The sequence below is a fragment of the Chiloscyllium punctatum genome, chromosome 42 (assembly GCF_047496795.1).
Source record: "Chiloscyllium punctatum isolate Juve2018m chromosome 42, sChiPun1.3, whole genome shotgun sequence".
Lineage (NCBI taxonomy): Eukaryota > Metazoa > Chordata > Chondrichthyes > Orectolobiformes > Hemiscylliidae > Chiloscyllium > Chiloscyllium punctatum.
The window spans coordinates 34,289,138-34,307,361 of NC_092780.1; the positions used below are offsets into that span (position 1 = coordinate 34,289,138).

The 18,224-nt window shown below is 43.0% G+C and overlaps 1 protein-coding gene across 1 annotated transcript in view; it reads left to right on the plus strand.

Annotated features, from left to right (window-relative positions):
• Positions 1-18,224, plus strand: part of LOC140465885 (integrin alpha-8-like) — a 153,622-nt gene that overhangs the window by 77,685 nt on the left and 57,713 nt on the right. Inside the window, exons 10-15 of the mRNA XM_072561780.1 lie at positions 2,412-2,468; positions 7,073-7,125; positions 10,511-10,719; positions 12,631-12,822; positions 15,920-15,965; positions 17,940-18,047. Of these exons, the coding sequence (XP_072417881.1) occupies positions 2,412-2,468; positions 7,073-7,125; positions 10,511-10,719; positions 12,631-12,822; positions 15,920-15,965; positions 17,940-18,047 (665 nt within the window). The remainder of the gene's footprint in view (positions 1-2,411; positions 2,469-7,072; positions 7,126-10,510; positions 10,720-12,630; positions 12,823-15,919; positions 15,966-17,939; positions 18,048-18,224) is intronic.

The window sequence follows — 18,224 nt, forward strand, 5'->3', positions numbered from 1 at the left end:
TTATAACTGAGCCCTCCACCCCAATTTAATTTAAAACTTCGTTTACAGCCCTAGTTATATGTTTTGCTAGGACTCTGGGCCCAGCATGTTTCAGATGAAGACCGTCCCATTTGAACAGGTTCCTTCTTCCCCAGTACCATAAATTCAAACCCATTTCTCCCAAATCAATCTTTGGGACATGCATTTACATGCTTAACCCTATTGACCCTTTGCCAATTAGCTCATGGCTCAGGGAGTAATCCAGGGATTATGACCTTGTTGGTTCTGCTTTTTAATTTAGTTCCTAGCTGTTCACACTCCCTTAGCAGAACCTCTGCCCTAGTTTTATATATGTAGTTGGTACCTACGTGCAGTCCCCATTCCCATTCACACAGGGGCAAAACATGTTGGACACGAACAGGATCTCAGGCTCCTGCAACTCTCCCTCCTGGGTCCCTCTAACTGCCTCGCTCTCAGCCACACCCTCCTGTCCCTAACCAGTCTCTGAATTCAAATTTGTTAATCTAAGGGGTATGACTGTCTCCTGAAGCAGAACATCTAGGTAATTCTCCCCTCCCTGATGTGTCACAATGTTTGAAGCTCAGAATCCAGCTCATCGACTCTGAGCCAGCGTTCTTCCAGCAACTAACATTTAATACAGACATGATCACCGGGAACCACAATGGGGTCCACCAGCTCCCACATCATGCAAAAACAACACATCACCTGACCTTCATCCTTATTTAATTTGTTTTGAATTTGGATTTTTAAATTTTTAACTGTTTTCATATCTCTGTTTATGCAAGATAACCAATAAATAAGTTTTGATTAATAAATCAACAAGATTCAATTTAAAACAGATTCAAATTTAGCAGACCCCTTATTAGCTAACCAAATGACAGCCCTCCTGCGGCATCACCTTTCAATTTCTCCTCAGTCAAAACTATTTCGAATCAGAATCTCTTACCTTCCCAGACTCAGCTCCCACCCCAAAGTGCAGGTCCCAAATCCATGAGGTAAGTTTTTATAATCTTTTACCTTCCCAGGCTGCTCTCCACTCGCTCCCGCTCAGCTCTCACCCCAAAGTGCAGGCCCCAAATCCATGAAGTAGGTTTTTATAATCTTTTACCTTCCCAGGCTGCTCTCCACTCGCTCCCGCTCAGCTCTCACCCCAAAGTGCAGGCCCCAAATCCATGAAGTAGGTTTTTATAATCTCTTACCTTCCCAGGCTGCTCTCCACTCGCTCCCGCTCAGCTCTCACCCCAAAGTGCAGGCCCCAAATCCATGAAGTAGGTTTTTATAATCTTTTACCTTCCCAGGCTGCTCTCCACTCGCTCCCGCTCAGCTCTCACCCCAAAGTGCAGGCCCCAAATCCATGAAGTAGGTTTTTATAATCTTTTACCTTCCCAGGCTGCTCTCCACTCGCTCCCGCTCAGCTCTCACCCCAAAGTGCAGGCCCCAAATCCATGAAGTAGGTTTTTATAATCTCTTACCTTCCCAGGCTGCTCTCCACTCGCTCCCGCTCAGCTCTCACCCCAAAGTGCAGGCCCCAAATCCATGAAGTAGGTTTTTATAATCTCTTACCTTCCCAGGCTGCTCTCCACTCGCTCCCGCTCAGCTCTCACCCCAAAGTGCAGGCCCCAAATCCATGAAGTAGGTTTTTATAATCTCTTACCTTCCCAGGCTGCTCTCCACTCGCTCCCGCTCAGCTCTAGACCCATTTTCTCAGCAGAGCAGATCCATTTTCTCCTTTTCACATCTTCATTTACACTCATTTTACATCTCCATCTCTCCTTTACTACTATTAGCACTGCCTTTGTCTTCTGCTCTGGGCAGCTTTACAATCTGTTCCACTTGCTACTCCTCCTCCTCTGTCTAGAACATAGCTTCCATTATCCAATCTTTCTTACTTCTGAAGAAGTCATATTGTTCCTCTCTCCACAGATGCTGCCAGACCTGCTGAGTTTATCCAGCAAATTCTGTTTTTATTTGTCAGTCAGCCTGTTAGCTATATAAATAATGTAACAGTATTCTGAGTATATATATTTGATTTATTATTGTCACATGTACCTCAATACAATGAAAAGTTTTGTTTTATATGCAGCACGGGCAGACCATTAATGTATAACCCAGATTTACATGCAAGTCTGAGGTGTCATATTACAGTACATACTAAGTTGATAATAAATCTCCAGATGTCTGACTCAAACCCAAGCTAATCTCTGTTGTATGTGTTGCGCTGGCTTACATACAGAAAACCACAACTTACATCGCTGTCTCTCTGGAGCAACGTTTTTGTGCCCCATAATGCAGAGCCAGTTTTATAGGCAAGTCACAGGTTGACAGGAGGTTCTTAATTTCAGTGCTTGGTTGTACATCTTCTTCATTTAAACAATAAAGTTTAAACCTCTGTTGTCTTTTTGCATTGACAGGTAATTATTGTAGATTCTATGACCATGATTAGCAAACAAACTATTGCCGGCGAACAGGTAAGAAATAGCTATTAAGCTTGCAACCTTGAGTTTTGCTGTTTTCAATTTAGGAGATGTAGCAATGTAGTTAAATAGACTCCTACAACCCACACCCACAATAGATAGTTATACTTGTTGTTAATAAAATTGGATGCCGTGTTTTCCATATTACAACAGTGAGCAACCTACAAAGTTGCTTCCAGTGGTTTAATGTCTTTGGGATTTCCCAAAGTCCCATCAAATTTGTTTTTTTGAAGGCAAATTTGCACCTGGGTTTTGATGCACAGTTTAATACGATTAGCTTACTTACTTACAGTGTGGAAACAAGTCCAACAAGTCCACACCGCCCCGCCGAAGCGTAACCCACCCATACCCCTACCCCTACATCTACATCTACTCCTTACCTAACACTACGGGCAATTTAGCATGGCCAATTCACCTAACCTGCACATCTTTGTGACTGTGGGAGGAAACCGGAGCACCCGGAGGAAACCCACGGGGAGAAACCCTCAGTCAGTCGCCTGAGGCGGGAATTGAACCCAGGTCTCCGGCGCTATGAGGCAGCAGTGCTAACCACTGTGCCACCGTGCCGCCCACAATATTGTGAAACATGAGAGGGTTCAGAATAGATTTACAAGCATGATGCCAGGGTTAGAGGGTTTCAGCTATAAGGAGAAGATGAATAGGCTGGGACTATTTTCCATGGAGTGTCAGAGAGGTGACCTTGTAGAGGTTTATAAAATCATGAGAGCATGGATAGGGTAAATAGACAATGTCTTTTCCCTCTTGTTGGGGAGTCCAGAACTAGAGGGCACTGGTTCTATATGAGTGGTTAGCACTGTTGCCTCACAGCACCAGGGACCCAAGTTCAATTCCAGCCTGGGGCAACTGTCTATGTGGTGTTTGCATGTTCTCCCTGTCTGTGTGGGTTTCCTCCGGGTGCTCTGGTTTCCTCCCACAGTCCAAATATATGTAGTAGCTTAGATTAAAAGGTCAAGCTAAATTACCCATAGTGTTCAAGGATGTGTAGGATAGGTGCATTAGTCAGAGGTAATCTAGAGGAATGGCTCTCGGTGGAATACTCTTCGAAGGGTTGGTGTGGACTTGTTGGGCCAAAAGGCCTGTTTCCACGCTGTAGGGATTCTATGATAAGGTTTAGCGTGTAAGGGGAAAATTTTAAAAGAGACCTAAGGGGCAACCTTTTCTTGCAAGTATGGAATGGACTATCAGAGGAAGTGGTGGAAACTAATACAATTACAACATTTTACAAGGCATCTGGATGGGTATATGATTAGGAAGCGTTTAGGTGGATATGGGCCAAGTGCTGGCAAATGGGACTAGATTAGATTAGAATATCTGTTTGGCATGGATGTGTTGGACTGAAGGATCTGTTTTCGTGCTTACATCTCTATGACTCTATCTTATCACAATTGACATTCATTCCACACAGGTCAATTTCTAAACACTTTTGCCCCTTTCTGCATTGTTACATTGAATTTTGACACTATTGCTAACTGTTTAACTGATTTTCCACAGACATAATCTTCTGATCGTATTCTTACACAATAGTCATTTAAAATATCTGAACAGCAAAAGATTATTGTAATGTTATTTGGTACTGATCTTAAAACAACATTTTGGATAGCTGTAAAGCGCTCCCCAGTGGCTTAGTTCATAATTGCATCAAGTGGAATGGGAAAGATAACATCTCCCAAACTGCCATGCAACAGTCTCCTGTTGAGAGGTGACTGCAATTCTACGTATAGTAAGAGAGGAATACATTGTATTTCCAGAGAGGTATATGATTGTGCACAAGAGTAGCATAAGAGTGAAACAAGTACAGTAATTGCTGGAAAAGCTCAGCTGAGCTGGCAGCACCTGTGGAGAGAACTCAGAGTTAACATTTCAGGTTCAGTGACCCTTCCTCCAAACAGTGTAGAGTGACACTGACTGGATTGCAAGAAAATCTGAGATGTGCCGCAGCAACAGAAGGTTCAACTGTGAAGATGTAAGCATGTTCAGGGCATCACACAGGTCAGTGCCCTCAATCCTGTCAGTAGCCAGAATACGTTTATTCAATGCCAGTTCCACCAGTATTTCAGACAGAATGATAAAACCAGGGTTAGCTGTTTGCAATCTGGCTCATGATTCCAATTAGCACCCCACAAGATCGAAGTTCGTACAACATGCTACTACACCCAGTGTCATCCAGCAGAACACTGGGATGCTTTAGTAATGATTCCACAGTTTGTACTACCCTGGAGAAGTCCTACGGTAGATTCCAGAGTGTGTCCTCATTCAAGCTGGTCTGCTCCGTCCTCATCAACATGAAACCTCAGCTCCTGGCGTCAGGTATATACGAGCATTTGAGGACAAGAAGAGAGGAGGACAGGGCAAGGAGGTAAAGGAGGGAAAAGAAGAGGATACTGTCCCTGAACATTGCTATCAGTGCCATTCCTCTCCCCCCACCCACCCACTCCCCTCCGTTTTGGCTGCAAGCCCGTTATTCCTGGTGTAGATGCTTCTAAAGTTTCCTCAAAGATGAACGTGTTATCAATATCTGAGTACTGGTATTCTTTGGAATATACAAGAATGAACACTCAACACAATACAACTGAGCTGGTGTCAGAGTGAGAGTGACTTTACTGTGCTCTTCCTTGTCCACGTTCTGCTGTTCTATCTGGCCAGGTGGCAGTTCTTGGGAAGCTCAAAGCAAAAATGCACAAGGGTCATAATTAATGGGGCTCAGGGAAAATGAAGGAGGTGCACCCTGATACCATCTGCAGCTTGGACATCAGCTGAGACTGTGGGCTGGGTTTGTGGGCTGAAATGTGATGGAGGATTGGGCGTGAGCACACCGTTAGTTTTAATCACTTCATCTCCGCTGCTGCCCATGTCTTCACTTGTGGCTGCAGAGTGCTGGCCAAGATATTGTCCCTCATGCTGAAGGCTTATCGCTGTGCATGTCCCCTGCCAGGCAGCTCCTGCAGGGCATCACTTTGTGTCAGTGCATGATGTGGAATCGAGACGGCTTATATTTCTTGATGAGTGAACAGCAAGCAATGTGTGTGTGTGTCCAGGAGAAATGGGTGTGAAGCCAGCACCAATCAGGTGAAACTCTGAATCGGAGATATGAGTGACTATCATCGAATCCCTACAGTATGGAAGCACACCTTCTCCTCCAGGGAGCACCCCACCCAGACTCACCCCCTCCCTGTAAACCTGCATCTCCAATGGCTAATCCACCTAGCCTGGACACTACAGACTATTTAACATGGTTGATCCACTTCATATTTTGTACTGTGGGAGGAAACTGGAGCCCCCAGAGGATACCCATGCAGACATGGGGAGAATGTACAAGCTCCTCACCTGAGATTGGAATTGAACCTGGGTCCCAGGCACTGTGAGGCAGCAGTGCTAACCAGTGAGTCCCATGCTGCCGTGATGTTTCTCAGAGATTGTTCGTAGATGAATGAAGGGATGTGGTGAACACGCAATGTGTGAGCTAGTTCTGAAATAATATTTGAGGATGAATTAATTGACCCTGGTGACTTTAAACATCTTTCTGCACTATGTCCAGGACATTATGGTTACAGTGTTGGCATTGGCAGTGTTGTTTATCTGGGTCCCGTTACCTTTGCAAATTTTGTTTTCCGGAGGGCCTTTTCAGTTCCCGTAGAGAGAAGCCTGCTTTCTGCCTGCCTAATCCTTGCACAAACCTGCCCTGTGCTGTGTCAGAGAGCACTCTCTGAACTCTGGGGCTTAAGTTCCTTTTGCTCTGCTCAGACCTGTCTTCCCCTGACCCTTCCAGCACCTGCTGCGACCAGAACGCAAGCCGCTCTTAAAAAGACAGAAGGAGAAGGCTGTGAATGCCGACTGTCAGAGAGAAACACACAGGAACTTGCTGGAAATAGTTTACAGGTCATGTCGCCTCAGCAAAGAGGGAAACCAAGTTCACATTTCAGGTCAACGATCTTTCATCTGGTTTAAACGTGTGTGTTTCCCCCCTGTTTGTGTTTCCCAGTGTCCAATTTGATGCTTCAATTTTACAATGAGATTTGAACTTGTGACTTAGAATCAAAAATTATCACTGAGATAAGCTTCTATCTAACGTGGCTTTCTCTGTTACCCTTTAATGAGTGGAACACGTGTAACTTTTGCAAGTTACCTAATAGGCATTTACTATGAATTCATAACAGGGGCAGGTTAAGGCTATGTTAGGGCTATAGGTGAGATGTTGGTTCAAAATGGTTTGGCTTCATACAGTCTGATCAAACATCAGGAACTGGCCTAGTGGAGGATTTTCTTTTACTTATTTGTTCCTGGGACGAAGCAGAAGTGAGAAGGAAGAGCAGATTCCCACTTCATTTTGAATCAGTTCAGACCTTCACGCTCAATTCACTGTCGATTTATACAAGATTTTGCGTTGAGGCAGCAGAGCATGAATGCACTGCAAGTACAGAAATATTCAGTAAATATTCGATTGTCATGCCATATAAAGTAGAAATGGAATTTCACGGCTGTCAAGCTGAGGGATGTCAGTGCTAAAGATTGAAACATACTTGTGACAGGCAATGAAACCGATTTATTGTGTCTCTCAGTCTGTGGGTTTTGATTTGCAGGTAGCTGCGTATTTCGGCTATGTGGTGGCTGCCACAGATATAAACAGCGATGGGTAAGGATTGCTCAGCCCTATGCAATGAACTGTTACTTGCGTCCTTTATTATAATTCTCCAAAGGGAGATGGAGTTGTTATAAACAACAAACCTTCCCGTCAAAGCAGTAACTGGAAAAATGTTTGCGGGTTAGTGACTTTTATTACTGTTGTCAACTTGAAATTATTCTATACTTTACAGTTAAGGTGTAGAATCCACCCCTCCTCCCTGGGCCAATTGTCATGTTAATCACCTGTCTTATTTGGAATCATACAGCATGGAAGCAGACCCTTTGGTCCAACCAGTCCACACCAACCATGATCCCAAACTAAACTAGTCCTACCTGCCTGCGCTTGGGCCCTTTCCTTCCAAAAACCTTCCCTATTCATGCACCAATGCAAATGTCTTTTAAATTTTATAACTGTACCTGCATCCACCACTTCCCTTGACAGTGCATTCCCACACATGAACCACCCTCTGTGTAAAAAAAGTTGTCCCCCGTGTCCTTTTTAAATCTTTGCTCTCTCTTCCTTTAAACCTATACCGTCCAGTTTTGAACTTTCCTACCCCTTGCTATGTACATAAATCATGAGAACCTCTATAAGGTCGCCTTGCATCCCCCACTTCCAAGGACCCACCTTCATGTCAGCCCAAAGGATACAGCTCCAGTCCATCTTCCACAAAAGGCAGCAGATGAGGGATTCAGTTTTGATCTAAAGTGGATCTATTTTTGTTATACCAAGGTATTGTGGGATATGGGCCATTATAGAGTTAGGCCACAGGTCAGCCCCAATTTCACTGAGTGGAACATGCTCCGAGGCCTACTCCTGTTCCTATGTCCCTATCTCCAGGATTGTGCTCATTGCTGCTCCTCCTGCGGTGACCATGCAGGAACTTGCTTGGGTCAACGGGAGGACAATTCCTTTCGACAAAGCTGATGGGTATGTGTACCACCATGGCACATTTCAGGCCACTTCCCTGCTCAGGCTTTCCAAAGGGCTGGTATAGCCAGGGCCCAGCTCAGCCCGGCGAGTTCCCTCCTTAAAACTCTTGTTTGAAAAGGGATAAATCTAAACAAATAGTCTGCTCAATTCCCAGGGGCCAGCTTTTTGCTTCTGGAGGTTGGTGGTCCTTATATGACTTAGCATCCAGTCTATAAGCAGACTCTAACCCCCAATCCATGGTGTTGTTGCACCAAACGGTCTCCATTCACTTTCTGTCACATTGTGTGTTGGATTCAAAGCATTCTGTTCTTCCCTACAAGACCTTTCTCCAGGTTTGTCTGCTGTCACAAATCTTTCTAATTTCTCATTTTTCAAGTTAACTCCACACGATCATTCCAGGCCTTCATGAAATCTGCTCCATTGGCCAGGTCTTCAGCCACCACCTTACATCAGACCTCTCTCCCAATAATATTCAGATGCCTACTTTTAAGGTTGTCAAGTTTAGTTTAGTTTAGATTACAGTGTGGAAACAGGCCTTTCGGCCCAACAAGCCCACACCGACCCACCGAAGCGCAACCCACCCATACCCCTAACCTAACACTATGGGCAATTTAGTATGGCCCATTCACCTGACCCAGCACATCTTTGGACTGTGGGAGGAAACCGGAGCACCCGGAGGAAACCCACACAGACACGGGGAGAACGTGCAAACTCCACACAGTCAGTCGCCTGAGGCAGGAATTGAACCCAGGTTTCTGGCGCTGTGAGGCAGCAGTGCTAACCACTGTGCCACTGTGCTGTCAAGTTCTGCAGTTTATCAGCTTTTCCTCACAACTCCGTCCTCAAATGGATTTTGAGCCCCATCCAGATTTGGGATTAGGAACAGGCAGATTGCTTCAAATGAGGCTCCCAACATCATTCCTGATGAAGGGCTTATGCCGGAAATGTAAATTTTCCTGCTCCCTGGATGCTGCCTGACCTGCTGTTCTTTTCCAGCACCATTCTAATCTGACTTTAATCTCCAGCACCTGAGGTACCCACTTTTGCCTAGGTGGTTCAAATAACCCCACTGAGTAATCCAGCTTTGCGCTCCCCCCGCCATAACACATTCAGGTAGGATGGACAGAATACAGGATCACCAGTGTTTATGCATCAAATCTTCAATTCTCAATCGCTTCTTTGAGGCCATTAAAGATGTCTGACTGGGATTTTCCTATGAACCTCCAGGTTCTGAGAGGTAGAGGACAGTTTGGGCTCCTGGAGATTTCATCCGAGCAACAACTGGCCTCAAACCTTTGAGTTGAGTAAGAGGCCAAGCCTGCCTGAGTGGCATGACATTCTATGGAGAGACTTCTCCTCAGCAATGGTGCCCTAGAAAGTCTATTCTTTTACATTAAGAAAGTAAGAGAGCAAGGGCACCTCCATTTTGAAGTGGCCTCCATATTAGTTACCTTCAATTGCAGGCTGCTGCTCTGTTCAAGCTGCAAGGCCGAGCGCTTTTATGAATCTGCCTGTCATCTTTAATTCATGGACCAAGTTCCCTTTTGACCATGAATTAGCTGCCCCAGAGAAAGTCACAATGCTCTCCACACAGCACAGGGTTTGGGAACCATGGGTGAAGCAGATGGTGGGTTTTCACAGCAGAGCTCATGGCCACTGTATAGGACTGGAGCTATGTGTCATCCAGGTGACACAGGGCTGACAAGATCTTTTCCCTGTTGGGCAAGAATGGGCCAGTGGGTTTTTTTAAAAACAAAAACACCCAGCAGGTTTCTGTGATACTGTCTAATGCTAGCCCATAATCCCTGAACTCGATTTCATATAATTTGTCATTGCAAGATTTGGATTAATGACCACTGGTTTACTTAGTCTAGTGCTTCACCAGTAGGTTACTTTATCCATAGCCAACTAGGATTAAATTTGAATCTGATAACATAACTTGTGATATTTAATTCCTGATGGGTTTTTTTTAGGCAAATGGTTAATTGACCTTTTGCCTTCCACTGGTTCCTTAATTTTTCAAAGCAGTATTTCAAAGATTAAGGTAATAATTTCTGCATTTCTACTAGGTAGTAAAATGCAATGTGAACTCCAAATAAAATAAGCTTTATTGGATATAGCTCTTGAACCTTTAGCCTTTTAACACATAACTTCCAGGTTTCACATACAGTTTGAAGGGGAGGAGGAATACTTTCTAAAATGCTGTGGAACTGCAAGTCGATACACTATGGACTGTACCCCATTATATACCCACCGCCTGGCAGTCCCTTTAAGAGTGGAAGGATGTGACTAAGAATAAAATGCAGATAATATTTTTTACAAATTAAATAATGTTTATTTTTAACTTGACATATGTTCCTTGTGCTCTCTGAAATCCTGCAAATAATCCAGTTTAATTTCTTGTTGATATGTAATGAGTAAGTTGTTGATATTTATGTGTCTCTCTGCTGTTGCTGTGTAGGACAGACGATATCTTAGTCGGAGCGCCTCTATTTATGGACCTTGGACAGGATGGCAAACAGCGTGAGGTCGGGCGGGTTTATGTTTATCTCCAAGACCAGCTTGAAAACTTCAAGCAGCCAACGCAGACCATCACGGGAACTGATAAGTTTGGGCGCTTTGGCAGTGCCATCACCATCCTTGGGGACCTTGACTCTGATGGATACAAGGGTAATGAACTCGTCAGGTTATCGTGCAGTGGGTTAAATCAATCCAGAGCTAGATGGTGAAGGTGGAAACTAAGTGCCAAATCTTTTGCCTACTACTTGTCTATTGACAAATACATAGATGTGCCTCCACCCTAAGCAGCATTCAGGTCTGATCTTTCATTGCAGATATGATGTATCCAGGCTCCACAAAATCAACTGGACAAAACCGCCCCAGAACATTGGACTTTTGTTCATTGTGGGGGTGGGGAGACTTTCTGAAACTCATTTGGGGAACCGTAGAAGCAGTACAAAGGCTGTGGGGGTTGGGGTGGAGTGGGGAGGTGTCGAGCAGAGACTGGTCACGTCATAGGCCAGACTTGGTCCATCAACATTTCATCAAAGGTTTTTAGAAAAAGTAATAAAACAAAATAAATAAAGCCCCCCTCTCAGCCCTCAGTCACTCATGTATCCTCTAAAACCCACACATTACCATTTCACATCCATTCCAGCTCATGGTCTCTACCCTTCCACAATGGACTCATACACTCCAACCATGCCCTTCACCCACTTCTACCGCCCTTTATTGCCCATAGGCCAATTTAACATCAAATCATGGCAACTTATGCCCTTACATAACTTCCTTTCACCTTTATGTCTACCATGTGGAGTCACCCAGAACCCACCATTATCAGACCTTGGGATCCAGGTTGTGATGAGATAAAATTAAGTGTTTAAGTAACTCTCACAGTTATAAAATAAAACCTTTCATTATATTCTGCACTTATTTAACTGTAATTCCTTCTAAACCAAGCATTGAAATTCATAATCCTACTTCAAAGATTCTGTAACCATTTGGTACTGCACCCCATTGTGATAAGGGAAGGTTATGAAGTCAGTCAAGCAGCACTAATCTTATATTGCTAACTTTCAGGCTTATGTCAACAGACAGATTTAAGGAGTAAGCAATTATATTTCAATATGGCAGACAGTTATTTTTCATCTTGGTGTTGACCATTTGATATTGAGAGTTTACACATGTTTAAGTCTACTTTTAACAGTCTCAAAGGCACCATGCTTCTTTGAAAGAGCATTTGACCTTCCCAAAGGATTCCAGAACCATATACTGTTCAAAGGCAACCTTCCCTCTCCAAACGTCTGCAAAGTGTAAACCTCCTCCAACTAGGTCTAAACTTCAGAAGGTGGGACGCACACCTTGTTAACAAATATTAGATATGATAAGAGATAACTGCTATTTAGTAAGAGCACCTGCTCCCACGAGCCATTAATGTGCAATTTGCAGCTATTTATGCCATGATCTGACCATACAGTTGGCAGGATGAAGGCACGCTTCAGTTTAGATTTACTTGGAGGGGTACGATGATATAACACAACCAAAGACTTAGGTTCATTACTTTGCTAGCTGCATCAGAATTTTGCCACTTAGCAAGGTTTTCTCATACGGGCCGTATCAGATACAAATCCCTAAAGGCAGCTGAGAGATCAGCCAAAAGGCCTCATGAGGGCTGAGAGTAATGAGGACCACCCACTCCCATTGCAAGATCGATAGTTTTACTGATCTTATACTGAAGGCTTCCTCTGAACACCCGCTCTGGGAACATGAGTGAATTTTTGCTTCAGTAATAGTTCAAAGCTGGGTTCAAACTTCTGCAACCGATCTGAATCTGAGTCTCAAGAATGAATCTGGGTCCCCCATTCTGTCAAGAACCCAGAACAACTGGGCAGTAAATGAAAGACAACAGGAGAAAGGGAAATAGGTTTGACCTGAGCTAGATAATGAGTACCGCTGTGGTGCAAAGCTAGTAGCATTTTCAAGGAGAGACTTTTGTATTTCCATTTATTAAATTTCCACCGTCCAGCATAATTTGTGACAACATGTAAATTATATGCAAATCTGCAATCTATGTCTCTCTAGATGTGGCGATCGGAGCACCATATGCTGGTGAAGATAGCAATGGAAGAGTGTTCATTTACCTGGGCTATGCTAATGGACTGCTCGCAAAATCTTACCAAGAGCTGAAGGGAACCTGGGCCCCTGGTTTAGTATCAGCAGGATTTGGCTTCTCGCTGCAAGGAGGCGCAGATATAGATGCAAATAACTACACCGGTGATGTCTCCATGTCTTTTATTTTATTTGTTTACATGTGTAGTATTGTGCTGTGAACATAGAGACATACAATAAGAAAATGTAATCTCTAGTTTCGTTATTTTTCAACTTGGATCAGTATTTCCTGCAAGAAAGTGGCAGATAAACACTGAATTACAGTATCAAAGTCAAACAATTCCCAGGTATTGGTAAAATTCTCAGAATCTCAAACAATGAAAATTGAATTTGACTTATTCAGCGCCTAGGAGTAAGTGAGGACTGCAGGTGCTGGAGATCAGAGTCAAGAGTGGGGTGCTGGAAAAGCACAGCCGGTCAGGCAACATCCGAGGAGCAGGAGAATTGACATTTCGGGCATAAGACCTTCATCGGGCTTATGAATGGCTTATGCCTGAAACATTGACTCTCCCACTCCTCGGATGCTGCCTGGCCAGCTGTGCTTTTCCAGCACCACACTCTCGACTCTTAATCAGAGCCTGTATATTTCTACATATATACTCACTGCATGAATATTTCTCAATGTTGCCTTTCCAACATAATGGCTCCCTTTTGTCAGATTTAGATGGAAAACCACATAAAAAGAAAGGAAAGAGCAGGGAGGACAAAATATCCCTCGACACCGAACTCCAATAATGATCAACCAGAGCTAGCTGACAGGAAAATGACTGCTCCTGTCTCATTTTGAAGGCTTTCCTTATATCCAATGCAGATGAAAATGAATAAAATGTTCCGTGTTTAAACAGGGACTGGGCTTGGAAAACAGAGTGTTACAATTTGATTCAGTTGTCCTCAGTTTTAACATCTCCTGTTGTAGACTTTTCTTAAAGGTCATGTCTTAGGGTTAATCTACATATGATTAGAAAGGGTCAAGTCATGAATAACGGGTAAATATACAGGAGTGCGTTTATACATTTTCAATTCGGTTAAATATTTACAGATGAGCTGTGACCTGGAAAAATGTGGTTTACAAAGAAGTATGTGCAGGAAAATATTGACGATTGTGGGAAGGGGAAAATATGCTCAAACCTGACAGGATGAGAAGGGGAGGAACCACCAGGCTTTAGAGAGGACATGTTCAGAACTCTGAGCTGACAGCATCCTCTAGTGGACACCTCCATGTATTTGTTTGCAAACCATATATTTGTTTGCAAAATGTATAAACTCATTGCAAATGCAAGCAAGTGAATTAACACGCATAGGTAGAAAATTGTTCTGCCAGCTTTTTTAACAAAGTCATAGAGATGTACAAGCACTCAGATGACAAGCAACATGAATTCAACTGGGACAACACTACTATTATAGGACAAGCCAAACAGAGAACAGCCAGGGAATTCCTAGAGGCATGGCACTCATCCACAGATTCAATCAATAAGCACATCGACCTGGAGCCAATATACCGGCCACTGCAGCGGACAGCTGGAACTGACAACAGTTCCAGCAGATACAAATCACTATAAATGCAGGAGGAAACATCACAGAAGCGCTTCACAGGAGGCTCCCAAGCACTGAGGATGTCACCTAGACAGGGGATGAAACGTCTGCAACACAAATTCCCAGCTCGGCGAACAGAACTACAACAGATGTACAGCATAGAAACAGACCCTTCTGTCCAATTCGCCCATGCCAACTAGATATCCTAAATTGATTTAGTCCCATTTGCCAGCATTTGGCCCATATCACTCCAAACCATTCCTATTCATATACCCATCCAGATGCCTTTTAAATGCTGTAATTGTACCAGCCTCTACCACTTCCTCTGACAGCTCATTCCATACATGCACTACCCTCTGCATGAAGAAAGTTGCTCTTTAGGTCCCTTTTAAATCTTTCCCTTCTCACCTTAAACCTTTGCCCTCTAATTTTGGACTCCATTTCCCTGGGGAAAAAAGTCCCTGAGCTACTTACTATATCCATGCCCTTCATGATTTTATAAACATCCATGAGGTGACCCCTCAACCTCTGACGTTCCAAGGAAAATAGCACAAATCTAAACAGCCTCTACCTATAGCTCAAACCCTCCAAAATAAAAGCATCACAGAATGTAAAAATCTCCCATTAAGCTGTATAAAACCAAAAGCAAAACATTGAAAATAAGGTTTGGAAATTCAGTTCCTGTCCAATTTAATAATTAAAAGTCACCATAGGACTAAGTGACTGACCATCTCAAATGTAGCACACAATGATACCATGCTCACAGTAATGGGCCAGGAACATAGAGGTTCGCAGTTCATGTAAGATTGCAGGGTGGAAGTTCACTGGTTTGATAACAGATGGGTTCATTAATGCCCTTCAACAGAGGGACCCAATACCTGGACCCAGCCAGACCTGAACTTACTCTATTCCTATGCACTGTGTAGTTCTTTAAAGCCCTCAACTGTAAGTTCTCCCACAGCATGGTTGAAACAAATGCAGCCTTGTGAGGATCAACCACAATACTGAGAGTAAATTATAAATAATCTTAGAGTTAATAAACTAACAGACATTTCCAAACCTTTCTTTCAACATTTTTCATTCTGTCAGAAGCAAGCTATTTTAATTGTATTGATAAAGTGTAGTCTATCAGTGGGAGGTCTCAGGGCTGATTCACAGTCTGTGTTGAGTTATCTCAACTCCGCAAAGGAACCAAAGTTAAAACATGACCAAAGGCTTTTGAGTCTCTGCACCAAGATGAGAGAAATCGAGAACCTTGCTTCCTTGGTCGGTCTTTTTGTTACTGTTAGTTTTACTGGTTGTGGACATTGGTTGAAGACAGGAAGTCAATCCCCTGCTGATGCTTGTGGTCCAGATTCACATCTAAACATCATCCACTGCAGTGGTGGAGCGGCCCACCAGCTGGTGTTAGTTTGTGATCCCACAGCACTGGCTGAACCAACGAGCCTGTATTCTGGGAAAAGTCAGCAATTTGGGGAAGTAAGGGTTGGCGGTAGAAAAACAGGGAGCTGATACATCAAACTGAGACTGTGAAATAATCAAGTAACTGTGTGGCTTTATTCTGATATATTCACCGCGAGATGTTGGAATGTCACTTTTTGAAAACTCCATGAAAGAATGTGAGACAGTTTCCTTCCTATTTTGTAACAGACTTTTATTATGTTGGCAGATTTGATTGTTGGTGCTCATAATGTTGACAAAGTTCTACTGTACAGGTGAGGACTTCCACACAGCAACAAGGCCTCTTTTTAATCTGATCGTCTTCCACCTTCCTACATCATCTATGCTTCTCATTGTTTGTACTGTCATAAACTTACGTGGCTCTGTCTCAACTATTCAGCAAATGGTGCCTAAAGAGAATCTTCTTCCCAAGAAAAACCAATGTTTATGTAGCATGCTTTATGTACTTAATTCCCCTTCATAGGAGCAAATCCCCTGAACTAGGAATGGAGGTAGGGGACGTGTTCTATATTACAAACCCATTGGAAATCAGGCAGCAGACAGGAAAAATCAGTATATTAAAAGGCAATTGTGTTCATGAAGAGGTTTAGTAAATCATATTTAAAGGAGAGTGGAGAATCAGAGGCTGACACATCATTTTCACCTCTTTGCCACTACTTTTCTCTCTGATTGGTGAGACACTTGAAAGATGTGGACTATTCAGACGAGAACAGAGTTGGAGAGAATCAGTTTTAAGCTATGCTTTCAAAATCATAAAATATGAAAGGTCTCTTCCTCAGTGGAAATAGGCCAGCAATTTAAAATGATCAATAAATGAGTCAGGAGAGAAGTTAGAAGACAAATCTTCAAATTGAGGGATGATGGACAGCGGGATACTTTGTCAAAGGGATTAGTTGTGACAGAGACCAGTGCAGTAAATAGGGGAATATTGAAAACCTTGTTGATACAGAAGATGACATTGGAACATGGAAATAGCATAGGACAATGTATTATTTTTGCTGGCTTTCTGGCAAAAAGCTATCAGGGGATAAATTAACCCAGTGCCCTCCTTGACTTCTGTAAATCATTGCAATTTTATTATTCTCTTCAGAGATTAACCCACAATGGGATACAGTTCCAGTTGAAGAATTATATTCTTGCATATGATCCAGATTGCCAGTGATATTCTGGCATATGGATGCAGAGTGATGGCACTTGGTCATGTGCCTCTCAGTCATACCTGAGCAATGGCATTGCATATAGCCAAAGAATTGAATGTTTTTCACATGAAAAACAAATTACAGTTCTTGCAATATTGATTTAAGTGAGTCAAAGGTTTATCAAAGTATGTCCTTCCTGTATTCTCTGTTGTGAAGATGCTAACATTTTCTCAGTCTATGTCAATTTTGGGAAACTATGGTTTCTATAAATATGGGCTGGTTAATGTAATGTTTTGAATGAACATGTTGTCCTATTTTATTCACATTTTCCACCTTATTTCCCAACTTTTGCAGCTGATAGTTCTACCATTGACATTGGCTCAGTGGTTAGCACTGCTGCCTTGTAGCGCCAGGGATCTGGGTTCAATTCTAGCCTTGGGCGACTGTCTGTGTGGAGTTTGCACATTCACCCTGTGTCTGTGTGGGTTTCTCTGGGTGCTCTGATTTATTCCCACAATCCAAAGATATGCAGGTTCGGTGAATTGGCCATGCTAAATTGTCCACACTGTTCAGATATGTGTAGATTATGTCCATTAATCAGGGGAAATGTAGCAGAATAGATCTGGGTGGGGTTACTCCTCAGAAGGTCGGTGTTGGGCCAAATAGCCTGCATTCTCACTGTAGGGATTCTATCTTTCCCTTTCTATGCCTGCCTTATTTGATTATGGTTGATGTTACATTCAAGCAGTGAGTATCAACACAACTCAAACAGAAGATCATGAAGGTCAATCCCTCACATTTACAGAGAAAGTGTGAAGGAAAATTAGAGTGCTCCTCCCATGGAATACTTTATGTAATGCAGCAATGTCTGAATAGATGAATATGAGAAACTGAAATGTCCCTACCACTGATGTGAATTGAACTGAATTAGCTTTGTTGTCACATGTACGCTAATAAGTACAGTGAAAAGTTTATAAGTTGTGACAAGGTACCTAGGTACAGATTCTTCAGTAACCTGATGTGATGATACATTGATATAGTACTGACTAGACAAGATTCTAACGAGTTTTCTCTTTCTCCCATGAACAGAGCAAGGCCTGTTATAACAGCAGACGCCCATATCATACTTGTGCCTGACATTCTAAATCCAGAAGAAAAAAAATGTGTATTGTCACAGAAATCTACCTTAGTGACATGGTAAGAAATTTCCAGTGAATTTCTGTGCCAGTACTGTGAAGACAGTAGCCTTCCACATGATACCTATAAACCAGTCTAAAGTAACTCTTAGATTAACTAATACAGTAAAGACAGATATTCCTCTCTTGGCAACTATCCGGTGCAGAAAAATCTACAGACCAGCTACAGCTAAAGGAG